Below are 25,982 nucleotides of genomic sequence, written 5' to 3'. Positions count from 1 at the left end.
ACGGAATTACATTTAACAGTAGGCATTTTGTCTATTGCTAAATCACCAATCCTTTCTCATACTAATTGTCCAACATGTTCTGAAATGCATCCTTCTATTTCAGACTATAGGCATGGGATTTGGTTCTTAGACAGGCTGTACACATATTCTGGCATCTGTTAATTAGAGCTACACCTGAACAGGTTACAGAGTAGGCACTTTGCTCCTAGGCATGAATCCAACCTCTCTCAAAAGTCTTACACATGACTGATGTCAGTGGTACATCGTCATTTACATCTTACATTAGCATATCCCACCTGTTAACCCTTTGTTCCACACAATGATCAAATCTCAGGTTCAATGCTGTGGAGCTTTGTGTTGCTTATTTAGAACGGTTGGCATAGTGTTCCACAAAGACCACAGTATAGCTTTTACTTAAACAAAGCTATGATTTTATTGACACTACTAAACTAGGTTTTGACACTTAGTCCTTTTAGAATACAGAATTGATCAATAACATCTAACTACACATCTGCTGCTAATCTCATCACTGGTATAAACTATAATCTAACTTTCTCACACTAACTGCTCTTATGACCTTCACCAGCTGTCTCCTGCATACACTCCTCCCCTGAGGACTAGCATTACTGCCTTATATAGTAGTATCTGCAGCTCCCTCCAGTAGCTATTCATGGTACTACATTAACCCTTGTCATGCTGATAGTTCTGATAATACCACAAATGCTTTGTTCAATGGATCAGGAATGAATGGAATACATATGTATATTGCTACCTCGTGTTGCCAAACTTAACTGGACGTTTTCCTGGAGATTTCATCACATGAGTTTCAGATCCCGCCCCACACTCCTGCCACTGGTCTACCCTCCAAGTCGGCCTTCCTACAGCCAATTGGAAAGCGAGCAGATGTTTTAACCAATAAGAATGACCTTAACTGAGTCAAACAGCCCTTTTAAACCCACCACCCCTCCAATTCTGTAGCAAATAAACGTGCAAGCATTCAAAAGAAAACGAATAAGAAACACAATTTTATTGAATGTCCCTCTGTTCTTTTCCTCCAGAAGATGAATTATCAATTTTTTGGAGTGTCCCGGCCACTGTTTTAGGGGTTGGTAATGTCACTTTCTATAAAGTAATGCAATCAATTTGAGGTTTCGACTCCCAACCAGCAGCCAGCACTAAATGTTGCAATTTAAGTTAAATGTTACTGTCTCCGGGTCAGCTCTATGTTGTGACTTGCCAGGGTAGACTCGACATGAGAATGGAAAACTACAGAAGGCTGCCTCTCTCTGCTGAACCAGCTGGAGTGGGCTGAACCCTCACTGCTGCTGTTTTGGGACGAATTTAAACCCAAGAGCCAATCGCGACGGGGCTGTCGTCGAAATCCGTTAAAGAAAAGACAAAGTTCAGAATAAGGAAGGGGGTGGTGGCAGGAGAAAGAGCCGGGGGAACTGGTTAGACAGTTACAGCTGCAGCCAATCGCCTCTGGAGTCCTGGTTTGAATCATTTCTGGTTTGAATCATTCCTGGTTTAGTTCAATAAAGTGACTCTGCTGTTCAGTGGAGTTTCTCTTGGCCACAGGGGAGCAGAGTCAGAGCGCTGGGGGGGGGTTAGGGGGTATCTGATAGCAGGCTCTGTGCCTGGGATCTCCGGCTCTGCCTGCCCCCCACCCACCATGAATGAGTCCCAGTGTCTGGATGACCTGCCAATAGTCTCCAGGTGGTCGAGCGCTCCCAGGCAGGAGGTGGGACTCCGGGAGTTTTACAGCGAGTCCCAGCGCCTGGCTTTGGAAGAGCTGATCTCCGGGGGCCAGGAGGCTTACACCGCCTTCCTGAAGAGGGAGAGGGTCCCGGGCTTCCTATCCACCCAGGAGATCGCCGGCATTTTGCAGTCCACCATCAGACCCCCTGAGCTGGTCAGCGAGCCCCTGGACCAGTCCTACAGCGGCTCCAACGACTGCTCCTCGGGTACTTATTTCCCTGATGTCTCGGACATTGAGGTGCCGGTGCTGGACATTGGGTGGCCGGTGTACCCGGACAACTGGTACCGGGGGGTGACCCAGGTGGAGGTGCATTTCCAGCCCAGCTATGGAGAGCTCATCTACAGCTGTAAGGAGGCGATCCGGAAACTGATCAGGAAGGCACAGAAGGTATTGGGATTGGAATCTGCTGCATTCCATCTGCTAAAATTGTTCTTAATTTTGGACCATTCGTTTAAATATTATATTATTATATATGATATAATATAACTAAATGGCCAACTGTTCTATCCAAAATAATATTTGTTTTTTTCTTTATAAAGGCTGAAGTTAAGCTTTTGAACAAAGTGCTGCATAACAGGCTTATTAAAGCCCGTGGAATTGAAGGGACAATGGCAGCATGGACAGTGGCAGCATGGATTCTAGGCTGGCTAAGTGACTGGAAGCGGGGTGGCTGTTTTCCGGGCTGGAGATCTCCAGCCTTGGTGCTGGCACCCCTTCTGCCTTTCTGTGTTCTGCATGTATCTTCTAGACTGGGGTGTGCAGGGCACAATTTCATAGCTTGCTGGTGACACCAAGGTCAGAAGTATGGTGAACTGTGAGGAGGATGGCGACAACGGGGGGGGGGGGGGGGGGGGGCATGTGGCGCAGTGCTTAGTACTGGGACTGTGGCGCTGAGCACCCAGGTTCGATCCTGGCTCTCTGGGTCACTGCCTGTGAGAAATTTGCACATTCTCCCTGTGTCTGCATGGGTTTCACCCCCCACAGCCCAAAGATGTGCAGGTTAGGTGAATTGGCCACGCTAAATTGCCCCTTAATTGGAAAAAAAGATAATTGGGTACTCTAAATTTATTTTTAAAAAGAGGACTTTGACTGGGTGGAATGGTCAGCCAGGTGGTAGATGACATTTCAGTGCAAGGGAGTGTGATGCCCTTTGATGTTTCTTTTTGGTCAAGTCACAGATTTAACTTCCGTGCCCGTTGTACACCGCAGGGGCTAGGGTGCCTTACTGACCCCATTAGTCACATTTTGGTTTAATGTCTTCAGTTTAATTTGTGATTTGGTTTAAGGCTGTTTCCCTTTAAGGGACTGTCCCTTTAATTTGTCCCTCAGTTCATTTTATTTTATTTTATTAGTTCTTTGTGTTACAAAAATAATTGGTGGGTGTTACAACCCTCACGGAGGTCACGGGGTGTGGACCATTCGGTTCCCCATGACATCCACAGAGTACAAACTTCCCCGGACATGGGACGGGTGGTCCCCTTTAACAACTGGAGCCCTTATAATATAAAAACCCCGACCTCTGTGCAGGGCGAGGAGGAGGAGTGGGAGTGGAGCGGAGAGATATTGTGTATAGACAATAAACCAGTATTATTGCATCCAGTGTATCGTTCCATGTGTATTCACTCTGCGCGGCTCTACAGTAGGAATAACACCAAGTGCATTGTTCTAAAGAAGATGCAGGAGCAGAGGGACCTGGGAGCATATAGGCACAAATTGTTGAAAGTGGCGGGGCAGGTTGAGAAAGTGGTTAATTAGGCTTGAGGAATCCTGAGCTTTATAAATAGAGGCATAGAATACAAAAGCAGGGAAGATATGGCACACTCTAGTAAAACACTGGCTCCGCCAAAACTGGAGTACCGTGTCCAATTCTGGGCACGACTGTTGCTCTCGTTGGTTGGCTCTGTTTAATTAAGTTTGCTCAAGAGTCGCCAGGTATCTTTCGACACCGCCACAAGGTTCAGAACCGAATACTGATCAATGACTCGATACACCAGTTAGTAAGTTCAAAAGCAATGTTCATTTATTTACCCACAGTCAAATCTACTCATGCATAAACTTCTACAAATTAAACTACCACTATTACTAAAGCCTATACTTAGCTTTGGGTGCCCACTCAGTCAGAGGAACAATGGCCGTTGCTCGGTTCTGAGGCTGCTGGGTTGAGCTGTTTACAGGGTAGCAACTAGGTGCGTCTATCTCGTAGCGTGCGTTGACTTGGGACTTACTTGGTCTGATGTAGCTGCGAGGCTGGTCTCTCTCTTCGCTGAGAGTCAAAGCCAAAGGAGGAAGATTCTCCCTTGGGGAATACCTTTTATACTGAAAAGGGCTTCGTGCGTTTTTGGGCGGGCCTTGAACTTGGCCTCAACTAATTGGGTCTTTCCCAATCATCTGTATTGATTTTCCTCCAGTAGAGGGGTGGTTCCCTGATCGCTGGGCGTGTCCTGGTGACTGTCAGTCTGCTTTGTCTTAGCTTCTTCTGGCGCTGGGGAGTCTGCCTTAACATTGTGTATCTAAATGTTTCCCTTTTGTCCCTGGAGATGGCTTATTAGTACATAGATTGGTTGGTAGTTTCTGTCCTGTCTGAGAGTTTAAGGTTCTAATCAACAGACAGCGCTTGCACCTGCTTGTTTCTTAGTATTGTCCAATTTTCCCTGCATTCTTTGCAAGTGTCCATTTTGTAATCGGGACGTGGCCATCCCAGATGGCTACACCACACTTTAGGAAGGACGTGGAGGCCTTTAGAGAGGGTGCAGAAAATATTCACGAGTGTGGCAGCAGAGATGAGGGACTTCAGTTTGTGTGGATATATTGGAAAAGAGAAGGTGGAGAGGAGATTTGATTAGAGGTATTTGAAATCCTGAGAGAATAGATATGGAAAAGCTACTCCTCTTGGTGCAAGGATTGAGGAAACAGACGTTGAAGTTGATTTCTGGAACAAATGATGGTGACATGAGGGAAATAATTATATATGCATCAAATAGGCATCTGGAATGTGAGTGTGTGCGTGCTGGAAACAGATTGAATTGTGGCTTTCAAAGGGATTTGGATAACCATCTGCTGAAGAGGAAAAGATTTGTCCATATTTGGGGGAGGGGGGGTGCATAGGACCAGCTGAGTTGTGCTGGCAGAGAGCTGGCCCAGACACACAGTCAAAATGCCTCCTCCTATGTTTGTACAGTACGAAGTCTTACAACACCAGGTTAAAGTCCAACAGGTTTGTTTCGATGTCACTAGCTTTCAGAGCGCTGCTCCTTCCTCAGGTGAATGAAGAGGTCTGTTCCAAAAACACATATATAGACAAATTCAAAGATGCCAAACTATGTTTGTAAGCATTGTATGGATGATGAAAGTGTGGTGGGGCCCAGGGTATTCATCCTGGATTTTCCCATGTGGTTTCCAATCACAAATGGCACCATGGGTGGTATAGGTTTGCCAGATGGTTTTCAGCCCTGGATTTTGGAACACATTTTCGATCTAATTTTGCCTTCTTATGATTTGGAACCATCCTGACTAATTCCACTTCGGAGAGGTTGTTCTGAATATTTTTTATCACCAATTTGCTCCCTTTTAAAAAAAAAAAAAAAAACTTTTTAGAGAACCCAATTATTATTGTTTTTCCAATTAAGGGGCAATATATCGTGGCCAATCCACCTAAGCTGCACATCTTTGGGTTGTGGGGGTGAAACCCACGCAGACACTGGGAGAATGTGCAAACTCCACACGGACAGTGACCCAGGGCCGGGATTCGAACCCAGATACTCAGCACCGCAGGCAGCAATGCTAGCCACTGTGCCACGTGCCGCCCCATTTGCTCCCTTTTTTGAGCAGTTTCCAGATGTTCCAATGGGATTAGGGTTCACTCTATGCCACTGATCTCTGGCCGGTACAAATCTGGACACTCTGCATGGTAATTGTCTCTGCAAAATGGGATATGTGAACAATTCCCCACAGCCCACTATTCAGAAAAGATGTGCAGCAGGGCCTCCGTTGGAATTGATTGCTTCATTGAATAGCAATGGTAGTCCTAATTTTTTACTATCTTTCTTGGCGCACATGGCCTGGGTTTGATTCCTGACTGGGGAAAATGGCTTTGCCGAGATGGTGGCACGGCAGTAAAGTTTTTAAAAAAAATTTTAGAGTACCCAATTAATTTTTTCCAATTAAGGAGCAATTTAGCGTGGCCAATCCACCTACCCTGCACATCTTTGGGTTGTGGGGGCGAAACCCCCGCAAACACGGGGAGAATGTGCAAACTCCACACCAGAGCCGGGATCGAACCTGGGACCTTGGCACCGTGAGGCAGCAGGACTAACCCACTGCACCACCGTGCTGCCCTGAGTAAAGTTATTGGACTAGTGGTGGAATTTAAATTTAATTAATAGATCTGGAATTGAAAGATGCTCTTAGTAAAGCCAATATATTATTGTAATAACCCATCTAATAAATGGTCTAATACCTATGGGGGAAGAAAGTCTGCCGTCCTTTTCTGGTCTGACCCACTGTGGGCAGCACGGTAGCACAGTGGTTAGCACTATTGCTTCATTGCGCCAGGGTCCCAGGTTCGATTCCCGCTTGGGTCACTGTCTGTGCGGACGGTCTGCACGTTCTCCCTGTGTCTGCATGGGTTTCCTCCGGGTACTCCGGTTTCCTCCTACAAGTCCCGAAAGGCATGCTCGTTAGGTGAATTGGACATTCTGAATTCTCCCTCTTGTGTACCTGAACAGGCGCCGGAGTGTGGCGACTAGGGTATTTTCACAGTAACTTCATTGCAGTGTTAATGTAAACCTTCTTGTGACAATAAAGGTTATTATTATTACATGTGACTCCAGATCCACAACAATGTAGTTGAATCTTAACTGCTCTCTGAATTAGCCTGGCAAGCCACTCTGTTCAAGGGCAATTAGGGATGGGCAATGAATACTGGCCTTGCCAGCGATGCCTGCAATTCATGAGAGATTAAAGGAAAAATTACATTCATATGAAGATGGTTAAAACTGAATCCCAGAAATAATTCTTCAGACTGATGTGGAATGGTGTTCCGAGAGGTGCAGAATCAATTGGGATGTTTCAAAAGGAGAGAAACATTTTGGAAATAAATGTGTTTTAGGATATCGCTGGCTGCGAGGTATTTAAATAACTGCCAAGGCTAACAAATTAGTAGGCTTTGGAACGGAATAGATGGCCTGATATGTTCCATCAGTTTCATGGAAAAATTGTTAGTGTAGCTCAGATACTGTGGCTTGTACAAAGAACATACAGTGCAGAAGGAGGCCATTCGGCCCATCTAGTCTGCACTGACCCACTTAAGCCCTCACTTCCACCCGATCCCCGTAACCCAGTAACCCCTCCTAACCTTTGTTTTGGACACTAAGTGCAATTTAGCATGGCCAATCCACCTAACCTGCACGTCTTTGGACTGTGGGAGGAAACCGGAGGAAACCCACGCAGTCACGGGGAGAACGCGTAGACTCCGCACAGACAGTGACCCAGCGGGGAATTGAACCTGGGACCCTGGCGCTGTGAAGCCACAGTGCTAGCCACTTGTGCTACTGTGTAGCGGAGCATGCACTTGCGTTTCTACGCTAGACTATAATGATGTCACATTTGGGTGTCATTGAGTCACGCACAGTGATACATATTGGCAGGTTGGGTGCAGCTGAGTGACCTCATTGGGTTCAGTGGCTATCTCGCGTTGAAAAAGAGAGTGTTCTGACGTAGTAAGTCTATGTCACAAAAAAAGTGTTAAAACAACATAAAGCTGATCTGCTACCTCGTGTCACCATACTAGATCCTGTTGTGCAGGATAAGGTCTGAACTTTCAGAGCTTAAATTTTGCAGTTGAGGAGACCAACTACTGTTCATTTAGGCATTTAACACCTGCAATGGAATAAGATTAACAGGATGTCTGCGAGAAGTTTAGTGTTCATGGAGAATTTTGTTTTGCGTTTTTTAAAAGCTTGTGAATTATTATAAATGGCAAGTTTTCATGAGCCATCTCAACTTGAGATTTGCATTTGTTTAAAATTCTAAAGATAGTTGGTCTTTGGTTCCTCCATGCAGAAGGAGATGTAGGTAGATATGGACATTTGCTGCAAAGAAAAATATTAAATACCCCAGGTACTGGAAATTTAAAAAAAAACAGAAAATGCTGGAAGTCCACAATAAGTCAGAGAATAAACAAACTAACTAGTGTTAGCCTTCGTACAGTGGTAATTCTCACCTCAAAAGGCTGTGTGGGTTCAAATCCCACTCCAGAAACTTGTGCACAAAACCTAGAGTGATACTCCCATTGCTGCATAGTCAGAAGGCACTGTCCGAGACCCTTTTTGAGTGCTGTATAAGATCCCATTGTTTTTCCCGATGCCCTGGTCAATAATTATGCATCAATCTACACCAATAATAATAATCTTTATTATTGTCACAAGTAGGCTTACATTGACACTGCAAAGAAGTTACTGTGAAAATCCCCTAGTTGCCACACTCCAGCGCCTGTTCGGGTACACGGAGGGAGAATTCAGAATGTTCAATTCACCTAACAAGCACATCATTCGGGGCATGTGGGAGGAAACCGGAGCACCCGGAGGGAAACCACGCTGACACGGGGAGAACGTGCAGGCTCCGCACAGACAGTGACCCAAGCAGGAATCGAAAACCCACATAGACACGGGGAGAACCTACAGACTCCGCACAGACAGTGATCCAAGCGGGAATCGAACCCAGGACCCTGGCGCTGTGAAGCAACAGTGCTAACCACTGTGCTACTGTGCCGCCCATCTGGTCATTTAATCACTATTCTGTTGTGGGACCTAGTTCTAGGCAAATAAGCTGCCATTTGTTTCCACAGCATCTGCACAGGGCGTTCGAGTTTAACAGTACATAATTGACCTACATTAACTTCCGGTCAAGCAACATCTTGGCATTAAAATTCTCATCCTTGTTTTCAAATCCTCCATCGTCTTGGCCCTTCCTATCTCTAATATCCTGCAGTCCCACAACCTGTCAAGATTGTGCTAATTCTGACCTCTTGTTCATTCCCAATTTGAGAGACCCATATGCATTCCTTAGTTATTATTGACTCATGTCTTAATTTAATATTTCACCCATTACTTTTTTTCCCCAGCAAAAATATTTTCTCCTCTTCAATAATTTCTCCAGCAGATTACCTTATTACCCAATCAAAAGACCAATTTGGAAATCTGCTTCCAGATCCCTGTCAAAGCAGGAGTTGTATGAAAATAGTGTGGGTTATGTCCTCTGATTTTTCCCTTACTTATCTTCAGAGGAAGTGACATGGTTATGGTTCGTGTCTTCTCAGAGAGATTTTAGACATTGGGATAGAGCTTTGTATGTGCAGCTTCACGTGGCAGCTTTCATTCTATTTCTTATGTTGTTTTAGTCCACCAACACTATCTTGACTGCATCACGGTAGCACAGTGGTTAGCACTGTGGCTTCACAGCGCTAGGGTCCCAGGTTCGATTCCCTGCTAGGTCACTGTCTGTGCGGAGTCTGCACGTTCTTCCCGTGTCTGCGTGGGTTTCCTCCGGGTGTTCCGGTTTACTCCCACAGTCCAAAGGCATGCAGGTTAGGTGGGTTGGACATGCTAAATTGCCCTTAGTGCCTAAAAAGTCAAGGAAGGGTTATTGGGTTACGGGGGGGGGGGGGGTAGGTAAAGTGAGGGCTTAAAATGGGTCGGTGCAGACTCGATGGGCCGAATGGCCTCCTTCTGCACTGTATGTTCTATCATTGCATGCTTATCTATTGAGGTTTCGGAACCTTTATTAGTTACTCTTTTGGACAAGGCCAGGCAGGTTTGTATTGAGAGTTCTGGTGCATAGTAATGCATTTTTTAAAGTTTAAAAACTTTGGTGAATGATTGAGTCTTTCAGTAGCTTCCGTTTTGTAGTACCGTGTTAATTACACCACAATAATATTAATTGTTGAACACAGAATTAACTGAAGCTGAATAGAGCGCAATCTCTCACAGTCCAATTATAGAGTAACTTATTTGCACAGCTTTACTGGATGATGGAAAGAAACACATTTTTAGCAACTCTGATTTAAGAATTATAAGATAAAGCTGCCAACCAACAGGTCAGTAAAATATTCATCTGAAGAGCTTTATAGATCCACTAAATACAAGTCTTGATCTGGCTACTGGAAGCAAATACACCTGGCTGCTGAAGAACATCCCAGCTGACCAAGGCACTGAATAACCAAGCTGTCCTGATGTGGAACATAATAATAATAATCTTTTATTGTAGCAAGTGTGAAGTTATTGTGAAAAGCCCCTAGCCGCCACATTCCAGCACCTGTTTGGGTAAGCTGGTACGGGAATTGAACCCGCGCTGCTGGCCTTGTTCTGCATCACAAACCAGCTGTCTAGCCCACTGAGCTAAACCAGCCCTATATGGCCTTTGCTGGACCAATGGCATAATCTTTCATAGCATGGAGCTGTGGGGGAAACTGGATGCGTTAACAATCAAACTGCTATTACAATGACTACCCGCTTTTGCCCACCAATAATGGTGCTCCAATGTATCCATGGAGCAAGGGGTCGGGAGGTGGGTTGTGTATAATTGCAGAATGAGGAGGCTATGGTTGCATATCCAAAATTCAGCACGCTCAGGACTGAGACCATGTCGGATTTTCACGAATTTTAGACAGCCAACCTGTACACAGCCTGAAACTAATAAAGACCCTTTAATACAATAAATTCCCTGAAGTAAAACAAATCTGACAGTGATACAAACCCTGAACAGTGGTTAGCACTGTTGCTTCACAGCGCCAGTGACCTGGGTTCGATTCCCGGCTTGGGTCACTGTCTGTGCGGAGTCTGCATGTTCTCCCCGTGTCTGCGTGCGTTTCCTCCCGGTGCTCCGGTTTCCTCCCACAAGTCCCGAAGGACGTGCTTGTTAGGTGAATTGGGCATATTGAATTCTCCCTCAGTGTATCCGAACAGGCGCCGGAGTGTGGCGACTAGGGGATTTTCACAGTAACTTCATTGTAGTGTTAATGTAAGCCTACTTGTGACAATAATAAAGATTATTATTATTAATTCTAATTCCTTCATTACTGGTGGCCATGCCCTCTGTTACATAACCCCCAAATTCTCTCTCTTTTCCTCCCTCCTTTTTTCAGACACTCCTTAAAATCTATCTCTTTGCCCAATATTTCGGTCATCTGTTCTAATATCTCCTTATGTGGCTCAATGTCCTGTCATGTTTTATAACACTCTTGTGAATTGCCTTGAGTTATTTCACTATGTTAAAGGTGGTGTATAAACATAACTTGGTGTTGCAAAGAACTTTGGAATCTGCATGAAAGCAATGTACAAACACAGTTTTGTTTGTTCTTTTTAAACATGGGTATAATACCCTGTGAGATGTCACAAACCAAGCTTTGTGGATTGGTAAAATGGCCTCATTGTGGTAAATGGGAGGAGTGGGAATGCAAAGAGATGCATGTCGCAAAAGGAAGGCGAAAACAATACCACTTAACTTCCCGTTTTGGCAATTTATACCGTTGCTGGGAGCTTGTCATTGTTGCTGTGGAGATGGCAGAGTTGGTAGCCATGAATAGGCAGCTTGATGTTTGGGTGTGTGTGGTTTATACTGAGGGTATAGGTCTGAAGGGATAGATTACAGGGTGATGATTCACCCTCGAGGAATAGATGCACCAATATACAAAGAGAGAAGCTTGTAAGGTTTCAGTCATTCGAGCCTGTGGGATTGGATTACTGCCTGCAGTTCTCTGTCACAGACCTATTTTAAAAATATAGGTGCACCTATTTATCAGCTGCCTTTGGGTAAGGTTGTAACATAATCTGGAAAGCTAGAAAATCAGGTTCTTTCAGAACAAATTTTTTTCAAATTTGTTCATGGGATGATAAGCATTGCTGACAAAGCCAATAATTATTGACCATTCCTAATTGTTCTGGAGAAGTTGTTGGTGTGCGGCTTTCCTGCACCACTGCTACTCATGTGGTACTGGTGCACCCTGCTTGGGGAGGGAGTACCAGGATTTTGACTCGGTAACAAATAAACAGTAATGTGTTTATTAATAATAATAATCTTTATTATTGTCACAAGTAGGCTCACATTAACACTGTAATGAAGTTACTGTGAAAATCCCCGAGTTGCTACACTCCAGCGCCTGTTCGGGTACACTGAGGGAAAATTCAGAATGTCCAAATTATTTAACAAGCATGCCTTTCGGGACTTGGGGGAGGAAACCGGAATACCCGGAGGAAACCCACACAGACACGGGAAGAACGTGCAGACTCCACACAGACAGTAGCCCAAGCCGGGAATCGAACCCGGGTCCCTGGCGCTCTGAGGCAACAGTGCTAACCACTGTGCTACCGTGTTTCCAAGTCAGGATGGTGTGTAACTTGGAGGGGAACTTTAGGTGCATGGGAACACCAGCACCTACTTGGGCTTCTAGGCAATAGTGATCGTGGGTTTGAAAGACGCTGTGAGAAGAAGCCATGGTGAGTTATTGCAATGCATCGTGTCGATGTGTGTGTTGCTGCTGCAGTGCAGTGCTGGTGGAGGGAGTAAATCTGAAGTGTTGTGCATTCAAACCACACGTCTCCATAATGTGGAGTGTAAGTACTTTCCCATTTTCTTTGTAAACACTTCAGTTTAGCTATCTCCCCAATTCCCAGTCATTGGTTTCCATTTACATCCCATTTTAGAGCGAATGTAATCCTTTCTCCCATTACCTAAACGCTCATACCTTTTCTCAGTTTGACTGAAATTGAATATCTCGACATTTTAATCGCTTCTAGCTTTTTAAAACTTGTTCCGAGGGCAGGCAAATGTGGGTTAGCTTAGATGGGCTTTTTGGTTGGCATGGACCAGTTTGTGCCGAAGGGCCTGTCTCCGAGCTGTTGATTCTATGACATAAAGCCATAAGCTCCTTTTTTTTTTCTCAATCTTTTTATTTGCTGTGCTTTCTGTCTTTTGTTTTGGTTAGACCTGTAAAGGGCAGTCTTTTCTCTCTTTTTAAAAAAACATATTTTTATTGAGCTTTTAACATCACATTCACAGGGCCAAGCAAGACTAACACACCTATTAACAAAGTTCCGACTGTCAACAGTAACAATAGCCCCCCTTAACGAAAATAGCTCTCTTGCAGACTTTACATTGACAGACTTGGCCAAAACACACACTTAGTGGAACATTGTGGTTCAGGCATTAGTTTACCAGCAAACTCGTCTGTTGTAGTTTTCCTCCCTTTTGCCTGTCTCCTGTGTTTCTCTTTCCCCCCCCCCACCCCTTCCTTTCACTTCCTTGTTCCATGACTTGCTCTGTGTCCTCTTTTATTTATTTTTTCCCCTCCCCTCCCTACGTGTTGGTTGCTGCCCATGAACGGGGCTTGAAACAAGTTGGAGAAGGGCTTCCATGTCCTGCGAAAGCCTTCTTACGACCCACGGAATGCGAACGTTACCTTCTCCAGCCTGAGGAACTCCGCCGGGTCGGGCAGCCAATGTGCAGCCTTGGGTGGTGCTGCTGATTGGCAGAATATCGTGAGTCTTTGGTGGGTGATCAGGGGGGCAAAGGTTGGGGCGTCAGCCCCCCCTCCCCATGCAGACCTCTGGCTGCTCTGATACCCCGAAGACCACCACGAGTGGGCACGGCTCCACCCTCATTCCCACAACCCTGAACATGGCCTCAAAGAAGGACGTCCGGTACCCGACCAGCCTGGGGCAAAACCAGAACATGTGGGTGTGGTTGGCTAGGATTTGTCCCCCACCTCCAGGAAGAAACCACTCATTTGTGCTCTCTTTGGGTGCACCTTGTGCACCACCTTTAGTTGCGTTAGGCTCAGCCCTGAGCAGGTGGAGGTGAAGTTTGCCCTGTGCAGTGCTTCCATCCAGAGCCATCATCCTATCTCTCTGCCTAGGTCTTCCTCCCACTTTTTCTTTCTCTTGTCCAGGGCTGAGCAAACCTCTTCTAAAGTTGTCCATATATGTCCGCACAGTTCCCCTCCCCTTGGTCGCCCGCGTTCAGTAGTCTTTCCATTTGTGAATGTCCTGGTATCTGGGGGTACGTCGTCATTTCCTTGTGGAGGAAGATTTTGACCTGTATGTACCTCAGTCGTTTCCTCTCAGGAGCTGAAACTTCTCCGTGAGTTCCTCCAGTATCGCTATTCTACCGTCCGTGTACATGTCCCTAACTGTCAGTGCCCCCTCGTCCTGTCTCCACCTCTTGAAGGAGGCATCCATTGTTGCAGGGGTGAACCTGTGATTATTGCAGATGGGGGATATGGTGGACATTTCTGTTAGTCCAAAGTGTTGTCTCATTTGATTGCACATTGTGAGTGTGGCTACTACTGCTGGGCTTTTCCAGTATCTGGCTGGGGGAGATGCGAGTGCGGTTATGGCTAGCGCTCCGAGGGATGTCCCTGCACAGGAACTTTCCTCCATCGTCACCCATCCACGCACTCTTTACCACGGGCCACCCAGTGGTAGAACTGGAGGCTCAGAAAGGCCGGGCCTCCTACATTCCTCCTCTTTTGCAGGACCTTCTTCATAATGGGCAGCATGGTACACAGTGGTTAGCACTGTGGCTTCACAGCACCAGGGTCCCAGGTTTGATTCCCCGCTGGGTCACTGTCTGTGCGGAGTCTGCACGTTTTCCCCACGCCTGCGTGGATTTCCTCCCGGGTGCTCCGGTTTCCTCCCACAGTCCAAAGATGTCCAGGTTAGTTGGATTGGCCATGATAAATTGCCCTCAGTGACCAAAAAGGTTAGGAGGGATTATTGGTTACGGAGTGGAAGTGAGGGCTTAAGTGAGACGGTGCAGACTCGATGGGCTGAATGGCCTCCTTCTTCACTGTATGTTCTAATCCCAGCCCCCCACACACACAAGCACACATACGCCATGATAACTTATCAACTGTGTTGAAAAGGCTTTGGGGATGTAGATCGGGAGGGATCTGAACAGGAAGAGGAAACTGGGCAGTACCTTGATTGTCTGCACTCTCCCTGCCAGGGAGAGAGGGTTTGAGCCCTGACTCTGCAGGCCCTTTTTAACTTCCTCTATCAGACTCGTCAGGTTCCACTTGTGGATCCTTGCCCAGTCGTGGGCTATTTGGGATTCCCAGGTAGCAGAATTTGGTCTGGGCCAGTTTGAACAGTAGACCTCTCCACGCTCCGCTCCTCCACCTGCGGGTTCACAGGGAAGATTTCGCTCTTACTCAGACTAAGCTGATAACCTCAGAAGGCTCCGAACTCCTTCAGGAGTTTCATTATTCCTTCTATGCTGGCCAGGGGGTTTGAAATTTAGAGGAGCAGGTCATCCACAGAGAATGAAATTTTCCTCCTTTTTAAAAAGCTTTTTTTTCTTCTTCTCCTCAAGTTACAACCGGTAATGGCCGGCATGTTTCGGATTATGGGGGCTTCCTGTCCCGTTGCCTGAAGAGCCAGCAGGATACATATCGCCTGCAGCTATCTCACACTTCAAGGGGCATTCATTGGCTGCAGGTGGGATTCTACAGCTTTGGACTGTGCCTTTCCGCTCCATCTTTATATCCATACAACTTTTTTTTTCCAATGCAAATCTGCCCACTCCCACCCCCACGTACCATCTATCTCTTGTTCTTGCATTCGCTGCACCTTTGCTGAAATCTCTCCTCGGTCTCTCCAAACACCGTTCCACCCCCTGTAATGCAGTATAATATGTGGTGATGTGCATCAATGTAAATGCATGTAGGCTAGCTAGACACTAGAGGGAGCACCAAAGACATCACACACACACACTCAACCAATAGATCTGTTAGATAGGATACGACCAATGGATATTCACGATACACAAGGAGGTGACACGACCACAGGGGGGCATTACACCAACCCATATATAAAGGACACCACACACATGATCTGCCTCTTTCCAGTGGAGACAGTCAGTGAGGACAGACACACGGTTGATTCAATATTACACCCACCACGTGGATTGCAGCAGCTGGTTAGTCAGTCTGGGTAGCTATAGTAGGATTAGCAGTAGTGTCGAACCCGAGTAATAGAAGTGTAAATAGTTTAATAAACGTGTTGAAGTTATCTCCACGTCTGAACCTTCCTTTGTCAAGTGCACCACAAGGAAGCCGCTTATGTTACACCTACAACATAACAAATCATGGTACCACAAGTGAACTGTTTCAATCCAGATAGCCATACCTCAGCGTACAGTGACAACCAGCAACGATACCCAGGCAAGATGTTCGAGATCCGGGTTCCGTAGCAGCTGCAGTGCCACGGCGATCTCCGCGAAAACTAGCGGGTATTCCGGCAAATGTCTGAAATCTTCCTGGTAGCAGCCGAACTAGAAGACCTGGCCAATCCTGAAAGATAGAGCTTCTCCTCACCATCGCCGGTGCCAGAGCAGAAGAAATCTTTTTAAAATTCAAGTACTCCAAGGGGCAAAACAGGAGCGACTTCCAGGCAGTCCTGGATAAATTCGGCAAATACAGTGAGGAAAACACACTCCAACCTGCAAGAAAAGTTCAGAGAAGCGCCAGTACTCACCTTGAGGTCGAACTCCCAGAGCAGAGAACAATTTTGGTCAGCGGCCATCTTTCTACAGGGACTGCACCTGCGCGAGAAGCGCACAGAGCGGGAATGTCCGTATGCGCGAGAAGCCGCGCATGCGCAATCACGAAAAAGGCCCAATGTAAAAGAACAGCGTCCTGCGCATGCGCAATCGCTTCCTACGCGCTACGTCACGCGCGTCATGACATCAGAGGCCCCGGACCACGCCCATTTAAAGGGGAAACTTCTCAAATCAAAGAAAAACTCTTTTAAAGCTGTAAAACAACCTTCCTTCACCTGGAATGACAGCACAATGCCTCAAATTGAACCCGGAAATTAAATAAAACTCAGAAGAACCCTGCAACAAGCAGTTACCTATGCCCAAACAGATGATTCCGACCTTGAATACTTCGATACCGACCTTTACATTTCCTCTGGACCTCGTGAGCCCAAAGCCAGCTCCGACGCAAACAGTGATGATATGGTCCTCGAAGACTACAATTCGGACGAACCTTTCACCTTGGGACGCTACCACAGTACAAAATCCGAACTGCAATAGACGTGTTGCACATTGGCGACCCCCGTATTGAATCCGACGCAGACGCGGATTCGTTCTTCGGATTTGAGGATCTTCAGCCCAGCAGATATGACATCCCGATTCGTGAGTGAAGGATGATGCTGCAGCCTGAAACCAAGAGACAGAGAACAGTACACGCCCAGAGAGAACGGCCTGATGCCACACACAGCGTGGTCCACGCACCGCTCAGGGGTCCCGACTCTACAATTGCATCAACGCAAGACTCCACACCGCATTCCTTGCAGGAACAAGACCATGCGGGTCTAGCCACCTCCTCTGACCAACTAGCGGCAGACGATGCAATTCTGCCATACTCAAGTAAACAGCAAGAAGACTATGACAGTCTACCACGCTCCAGTGCACAGCAGGACGACCATGACGGTCTATCATGCGACAGTGAAGAACAAAGCGACGATGACAGTCCAAGCCCAAATGAAGGACAACAGCAAGGCAATGACAGTCCACCCACATTGTTTGCACCACCAGATGAAGACTCTGACAATTTATCCAACCCAAGTGAACAACAAGCAGCTACTGAGGCTCTACCCACGGTATGTGAGACGAGTGACGACAGCATCCCACTTCCCATGCAAGATGTGCAAAGTGACAGACCTCAGCTAGTGTGTACAGAGGCACTCGACGATCACTGTGAGACCACTGGTGACTCCGGTGACACCACGATACTTCCACCCTCATTCACTTGAACCTCTCCACAAGTCAATGCATTCCTGCATGTTCCGACTCCAGACGTGCAGATTCAAGAAATCTCAGCTGACTCCAGTGAACCTGCTAAGACTCCGGACGGGGAGCATCAACAAAACAACACTGACTCAGTTAAAACAGACCAGACTCCAGCTGGGGAGCAACCAAACGCCGACTCTGATTCACGTAAGCCGGACTTTACTCCAGACAGGGAGTGCCGCAACCTCAGTGATGGCACGCTCAGGGTGACAGCATATGCCACAACGACAGGAGATGGATCACTTAACAATTACACTGGGTTAGTAATAACAAGCAGCGGCGACAGTCCAAGAGGAATACACCAATATTCACCACAGCTATATCCACACATTTTTTCCACACCAGCAGTGCAGCCAATGACAGCTCATGCTGGACAACCCAGTATTCAGGCATGCAGCAGCCAGCAGTCTATGCAGCATATTCTCAAACAGACCAGCACTACGGATTGCCCATTAATGGAATCAAGACCGAAGGAGGACTACCGCAAGCGCAATCTGCACTACAGACTGGATGCCTTAGTTCCAGCCCAGGATTTGCTGCACCCCAGCCTGGCCAGACGGCATATTCCTATCAGATGCAAGGTTCTAGTTTCACACCATCACCTGGTATTTATGCGAGCAGCAACTCTGTTTCCGATTCAACAAGCTTCAAATGTTCTCAGCAGGATCACCCTTCCTACACAGCACGTGGCCAGAACCAGTATGTACAGTCTTATCCAACTTCAACATATGGCACAACCATGACCTCGAATGATACTGTTGATGGTACCTCTTCAACGTCAACACCTACAAGATGCCATCCAACAGCACCATCACAAACATAGAAAAAAGAAAGGGGCTCCAAATCAGACAGCAAAGTGATTTGACCACTTCTTGGTTCCTGTGGCACAGGGACGTTGATGGCGTTCATAACTAAGAGAGACATTTGACCATGATGGTTTATGGACTCACACAAATGATTTGGACTTATTGTTTAATCACTGTCCCCATGACTAGTATATACCTTACATTATCTATCTGTTCTTTGTTCAATTTTCTCTAAAGTGTGCAGAAAATATGTAACATATAAAAAAGGGGGATGTGGTGATGTGCATCAATGTAAATGCATGTAGGCTAGCTCGACACTAGAGGGAGCACCAAAGACATCACACACACACACACACACTCAACCAATAGATCAGTTAGATAGGACACGACCAATAAACATTCACGATACACACAGAGGTGACACGGCCACAGGAGGGCACTACACCAACCCATATATAAAGGACACCACACACATGATCTGCCTCTTTCCAGTGGCGGCAGTCAGGGAGTAGAGACACAGGGTTGATTCAATATTACACCCACCACGTGGATTGCAGCAACTGGTTAGTCAGTCTGGGTAGCTATAGTAGGATTAGCAGTAGTGTCAAACCCGAGTAATAGAAGTGTAAATAGTTTAATAAACATGTTGAAGTTATCTCCACGTCTGAACCTTCCTTTGTCAAGTGCACCACCTTCTTCTTTTACTGCTATCACCTGTTTGATCATGACATATATTACACTCCTAGGGGAATGACAAACCTGTTCCGGAGGAACAATGACTGTGGATAGAGTGGGGGTTTCAGATTGCAAAAAACACAGCCCCTGTGCCGTCCCTCCCCTCAGCATCAACCCAAAATCCCATGCAAAAATCGGAAATGTTACGTTCTAATTTTCGTTGTTTTTGTCCTGCAGGTCATCGCCCTGGTCATGGACTCTTTCACCGATATTGACATTCTCAAAGACCTTCAGGAGGCTTGCCGGAGGAGACGCATCCCTGTTTACATCCTCCTCGATCACTCTGGGCTCCCACAGTTTCAGCAAATGTGTCGGGATGCCGGTGTCCGTGTGGAGGAGGAGGCGGTATGTATTTGAATGGAGGTATATGTGTTGCGCCCTTTCAGAAAATGCAACCACTGACCATGGAGCAAGTGTGGAGCAGGAGGGAGAGTGAGAGGAACAATCCAGGGCAGATTTTCCACTCCTCCACTGCTCTTCATAGCGATGCAGGGACATGATCCAGAATTGTAGTCTTGCCGATCAAATAATTATATAGAGATACGCCCATGAAAATGTGTATATCTACAGCGGTCTGTTCTGACAGGCCTCATTTCAAATTCATTCATTTGCTTTCTTTCCAGAGGATGAGAGTCCGCACAGTAACGGGATGCACTTACTGCACAAGGACAGGAGCCAAAGTTATCGGGAGAGTCCATGAAAAATTCATGTTAATTGATTGTGATAAAGTAGCCACCGGCTCTTACAGGTAAAAATGAAATGGTGCTTCTAATCTGTGAATATTCTGCAGTCGGTCTACGTTTTGTAAATTATAAGTAGCCGGTGTTATCCTGATTTAGTTCCTTTTATATTTTAGTACGACCGACCTACAAGTGGGTGTCCATTTAAAATTGTTTCTTTTATGGGCGAGGGTGGTGAGGAAGAGGAGGAGTTCAGTGAATGCTATTTGCCTTGAGGTAGGAGGGGTGTGTAATGCTTTCAGCAACCCCCCCCCTGCCCTTGTCTGCAGTATACTCTTAAAATGTGCATCAAACACTTGGAGGGTATTTTGCCCAGTGGTACATCATGATACTGTATGCTGAAAATCATTCAACGGACAGCAGCATTGAATGTCACAGCTGATTTTCGGTCCCTCGGAATGGGAAGCAGAAAACCAGCCGTGATTGCCACTCTTGAGGCCTTCAGTGTATGTAATAATAATAATCTTTATTAGTGTCACAAGTAGGCTTACATTAACACTGCAATGAGGTTACTGGAAAATCTCCTCGTCGCCACATTCCGGCACCAGTTCGGGTACACGGAGGGAGAATCAGAATGTCCAATTCACCTAACAAGCGTGGCACAGTGGTTATCACTGCAGCCTCACTGCGCTGAGGTCCCAGCTTCGATTCAGGTTTTAGGTCACTATCCGTGTGGAGTTTGCACATTCTCCCGCTGTTTGCCCCCACCTCCCAAAGATGTGCAAGGTAGGTGGATTGGCCATGCTAAAATTGCTCCTTAATTGGAAAAAATTAATTGAGTTCTCTAAATTTCCATTTTTTTTAAATTTAAAAAATTCACCTAACAAACACGTCTTTCAGGACATGTGGGAGGAAACCCACGCAGGCACGGGGAGAACGTGCAGACTCCGCACAGACAGTGACCCAACTGGGAATCGAACCTGGGACCCTGGCACTGTGAAGCAACAGTGCTAACCACTGTGCTACCCTGCCGCCCCACGCTGTGCAGGCACATGGTTTAAGAATATCCATTTAGATGAGGCTCCAGGTTGACAGTGGATCAGAACCTCGGCAAAAGTTGTTGACCCCAGCAGGAGGGAAATTGGGGCAGGTGGGGAGAGAAACACTTTGGGCGATGTTGGTTCAGCACACATTGTTTTTGAAATCAGTCCTTGAAGCAATCATTGTGTGTAATCTTTAAAATCCCGTGTCCGTCTTTTTTCCCCGCTCATACTTTGCCGTGTCTCGTTCTTCCACAGTTTCACTTGGACGGATGGGAAGCTGAATCGCAGCAACCTGACCGTGCTCTCGGGGCAACTGTCCGAGTTTTATGACGAAGAGTTCAGAATCCTGTACGCCCAGTCGCAGCTCGTACCAACCTGGTCAACAGGCTGTGGGAATCATGCCACCTCTGAAGAGGTTGCAGCAAAGAGGTTGCTGCCTAGAGACCCCTCGTTCACTAAAGCCTTGGAGAAAAGGATTTTATGTTCTCCAAATAAGCGTAAACCTGAGGCCCTGGAGCAAATTACTGAGAAGAAGCCGCGCTCACAGAGGTCTGTTGGCTCCGACGGCAGTTGTGCATCTGAAGCATCTACCATTGGCACTAAAGCCCCACTTAGAAACAATGAGGTACACAAGCTTAAAGAAGTGAGGAGCATTTCTATGCAGACTGAGCTTGAGGTGAAGCCAGGGATTGTTGTGATCAGTGCTTCCACACAAACCTGTAGTTCGGTGAAGGAAGTGGCAACCCAAACTGCATTCTTATCAAAATCAATGTCAATTCAAACCTGTGCTGAGGTGGTCACTGCTCCTGCACCGCTGTCTCCCAAGAAGATGTTGGATACAGATGGATGCCCAGCCAGTGGCGAGCCAACCAACTCACCCAGTCAGCCTCCTCCCTCTCCAACAGATTCCAATGATGGCTCCAGTAGTTCATCGTCCCCTGCCGCCTCCGAGGTACAGTCAGGTCGTGGTTCTGTCAGTTATCCTTACGCAGGAATCCACAGTGCTAACTCCTCGCTGAGGAATTGCTTTCAGAAACTCACAAAAGAACGACAGTTTCACTACAACACCATTCGCTCCAAACTGGACAGCATGGTTGGCATCCTCTCGCGGAGCCGACACCTGAATAGGTTCCATGGCGATGAGCTGGGCCAGTACGGTGCCAGGGGCAGTAGAGAAATGATGAGCAGGAAGAGAGTTTTGGGCTTCAGGGAAGTTTCCACCTTGGCGACTTTGGCACTGCGGAACTAATCATTTCAATCTGTGCCCAATTTAACATTTTCCCAGGTTCATGCAAATTAATTGGTGATTGGTAGAATTGGTAGGGCAATATTTAGTCAAGGATTAATGTCAGTGACCAGATATAATGCTGGTTCAGCCGGTGATTCTATAGTAATATGTTCAGCAAGCAGGGAAATCTATGATGACTGTACACGCCAGCATGTATGAGGGAGAAGGACTGTTCCCAGTGTTGACACATTGCCTCCCTCTAGAGTCTTTTTCACAAGAAGAATCTTTGTCACTTTATGTGTCGGGTGTTGCTCGGCAGGTAGCACTATCCCCTCACAGATTCAAGGATTGAAACCCCACTCCAAAGCCTTGATCGTAAGGTTCCGGTTCAGTACTGAGGGAGCACCTCACTGTCTGAGGTGCTGTCCTACAACTATGATGTTAAAACCAACTCCGGTCTGCCCCCTCAGGTGATGTTAAAGATCCTCTGCAATGGAAAGATCCCAACAATCAAAACCTCGGGAGGTCATGAAGACGATCTATAAATGCAAGCCTCTCTTTCCTTGCGGGTCTTCAGTGCCTTGTTACATTTTATATTCCAAAGTCGCACGTATGACCAGCGAAGACAAAAGAGCGACGATCAGAGGAAAAGCCGTGCCAGTGCTGGCAGCGGCACCAATTCAAAATTAAATTGGGGTCTATCCTGAAGCAGTGGGTCCATTCAGATTTTGAATCTAGAATGATTTCCATATTGAAAAAGTGCAAAAAAGAAAATGTTAAAAGTTGAATACAAAACGTGCCATGTGGAAACATTCAAATGTGTCGCCTCCATTGCACTTCGCGAATACGATTTTCGACATTAAATTCTGCACTTCTTTGAAGCCTGGGGCGGGATTCTCCCATCCCGCGGCAGAGTGTCCACGCCGTCGTAAACGGGCCGCTGCCAGGAGTAATTCTGGCCCCTACAGGGGGCCAGCACGGCGCTGGAACGGTTCACGGCGCTCCAGCTGCCGATCCCGGCGCGAACTGTGCGCCGCGGGATCCGCACATGCGCGGTGGCCTCCTTCAGGGCGCCGGCCCCGATGCAACATGGCGCAGGAGTGCAGGGGCCGGCGCGTAGGAAAAGAGGCCGGTGGACAGAGATGCCAGTCCGCATCGGAGGCACCCCCCCCCCCCCACCACCACCACAGGCCGCCACCCAACCCTTGCACGCAGAGTTCCCGCCGGCTGCGAGCAGGTGTGGATGGCGCCGGCGGGACTCAGCGTTTTAACTGCGGCCGCCCGGCCCATCCTGGGCCGAGAATCGGCGGAGCGGCTGCATAGAGCGGTCCGCGACCGGCGCCAATGGCGGAGTCAGGGCGGCGTGGCCCAGTCATGGGGATTCTCCGGCCCGGCACCCAGGCTGAGAGAATCCCGCCCCTGATGTTGTAATTCAAAAAAGTTGTTGACTAGGTCTTCAAGTTTGAATAAGAGGGAGTTTCCTTTTTGATCACTTCAATTCTAAATTCAAGAACTGAATTGCATGATTCCTCAAAGAAAAATAGGAACCAGAAGACTTTCAGAAGGTCTTTCATAAATTTTGTAATGTAGGGTTATGACATTCTCTTTGCTGTAAGTTCGCCATAAAAAGCGACAGTCCATTTGGCCCAACAGGTTTGAGCAAGTGTTTCTGTATCACACAAGCCTTCTTGCACCTTGTTTCATCTAAACATAGTAATATCTCCAGGTATTTCTTTTCATCTCTGTGACACCACGGCGGTGCAGTGGTTAGCACTGCTGCCTACGATGCTGAGGACCCGGGTTTGATCCTGGCCCCGGGTCACTGTCCGTGTGGAGTTTGCACATTCTCCCCGTGTCTGCGTGGGTCTCACCCCCACAACCCAAAGATGTGCAGGTTAGGTGGATTGGCCATGCTAAATTGCAACCTTAATTGGAAAAAAATAATTGTATACACTAAATTTAAATAAAAAATTCTTTCCATCTCCAATACTCATCCTTCCCCTTAAATGTATCTTTGGCATTCGCTTCACCTAACCCACGTGGTAGTGAGTTCCACCATATTCACCACTCTCTGAATAAAGAATTTTCTCAATCCTTATTGGATTTATTGTATCCTATCTTATGCTTATGGCCTTTTATTTATTTTTTAATAAATTTAGAGTACCCAATTCATTTTTTCTAATTAAGTGGCAATTTAGCGTGGCCAATCCACCTAGCCTGCACATCTTTGGGTTGTGGGGGCAAAACCCACACAAACACGGGGAGGATGTGCAAACTCCACACGGACAGTGACCCAGAGCCGGGATCAAACCCGGGTTTTCAGCACTGTGAGGCAGCAGTGCTAACCCACTGCGCCAACCTGCTGCCCTTTGGCCTTTTTTTTTTAATACAGTCCCATACGTGGAAATGTCTTTGCCTGGTCTTGCCCAATGCTTCTGATCAAATGCCCTTATTAAATTATTTTATATTTCATATCCAAGTTGAGGAACATTGGTTTTGGATGCTCATGCCCACTTCTGGTATCTGGGGGGGGGGGGGGGGGGGGGGGTAATAATTGCAGTCCCTGTTAACACTAGTACAAAACTGGATACAAGTTTTTAAAAAGCAGTTGAAGAATTTCTGTCCCATTGTCAATTGGGCACTTCCAGATTGGATGTTCTACTTGGTGATCCCTCTAATCTGCCTCTGCCATAAGATACAACCCTAACATCTGTACCATGACAGTTTTTTTTCTCGTATCAACTTTCCTGTAGCTTCCTATGAGCTGAAGTAACAATTCATGCCAAGTTAGCGAAGAATTTGTGCCCACGGCCGTAGGAAATGGCTGGAGACTGCCTTAACCAATCACTACCAAGTCTTTATTCAAAGGAGTCTGAAATAGATTCAAGTCCCAGGTCCCAGTGAACGGCGAGACTCAAATTCACTGTGTGAGCTGGAACTCCCCATCGCAGTAATCCTAACGCCACATCTACTAGTGATGGACTTGATCTTGAAAGTAATTTCTGCTCCACATATGTTCCATTTATAAATAAAAAATTATTTTCAAACATGCCTCAAAGATGTGGTAATATCACGACTGGCAGGAACACTGACCTACTTTTCATGCAGGGTTTCTGCAAACTGCCTTATAAAAAGCAACCCCAGTCAAAGCAACCCATTGCATTAGTACAAGTCGTATTGTTCTCTACTCCCAGCCTTTGGGTTCAAGGGGCTTGCTTGTAAATGACGTAGAAAACTGAGACTGACTAAAGTGCCTTATCTAACGTTTTGATTTGTGCATTATTGCCTCAAACATTAAAATGGAGGCTAAAGGTGTAAACTTGATGGCCATTTAATGTGTGGCTGAGTTATCGGATGCTGCACGTGTGGTTTATTTTCTGTATTAACAATTCTCTATATTGTCTTTTTACTTGTAAATTTTTGTGCTGTAAAATTAAATGAAGGGTCGATGTTCACTGCCACTGTGGGCTCTCGGACAGAAATTCCAGTGTTGCACTTCCAGCTGTTGAAGCTCCTTCATCTGAGGATTCTTGCTATTGGAAAATTGGTCGATTTGAGAATTCAAGCTAAAGTGATTTCCAGCATCAATCTCTAGGTAGCAAGATTGGCCAACAGAGGGGCGGCACAGTGGCACAGTGGGTTAGCCCTGCAGCCTCACGGCGCTGAGGTCCCAGGTTCGATCCCGGCTCTGGGTCTCTGTCCGTGTGGAGTTGCCACATTCTTCCCGTGTTTGCGTGGGTTTCGCCCTCACAGCCCAAAGATGTGCAGGCTAGGTGGATTGGCCACGCTAAATTGCCTCTTATTTGGAAAAAATGAATTGGGTACTCTAAATTTATATTTAAAAAAAAGATTGGCCAACAGTAGGGATACAACATTGTTCAA

General features: G+C 46.6%; 1 protein-coding gene across 1 annotated transcript; it reads left to right on the top strand.

Moving 5' to 3' along the window:
• Nucleotides 1-1,426: 1,426 nt before the first annotated feature.
• On the top strand, nucleotides 1,427-24,336 carry fam83d (family with sequence similarity 83 member D). The gene is made up of 4 exons (XM_072515152.1): nucleotides 1,427-2,146; nucleotides 19,327-19,494; nucleotides 19,773-19,897; nucleotides 21,128-24,336. Exons 1-4 carry the CDS (start codon nucleotides 1,673-1,675, stop codon nucleotides 22,119-22,121), a joined length of 1,761 nt encoding a protein of 586 aa, XP_072371253.1. The 5' UTR covers nucleotides 1,427-1,672; the 3' UTR covers nucleotides 22,122-24,336.
• The last annotated feature ends 1,646 nt before the right edge of the window (nucleotides 24,337-25,982 follow it).

This window comes from Scyliorhinus torazame, chromosome 8, assembly GCF_047496885.1.
Source record: "Scyliorhinus torazame isolate Kashiwa2021f chromosome 8, sScyTor2.1, whole genome shotgun sequence".
Lineage (NCBI taxonomy): Eukaryota > Metazoa > Chordata > Chondrichthyes > Carcharhiniformes > Scyliorhinidae > Scyliorhinus > Scyliorhinus torazame.
This window is presented reverse-complemented; position numbering and strand designations above follow the sequence as displayed.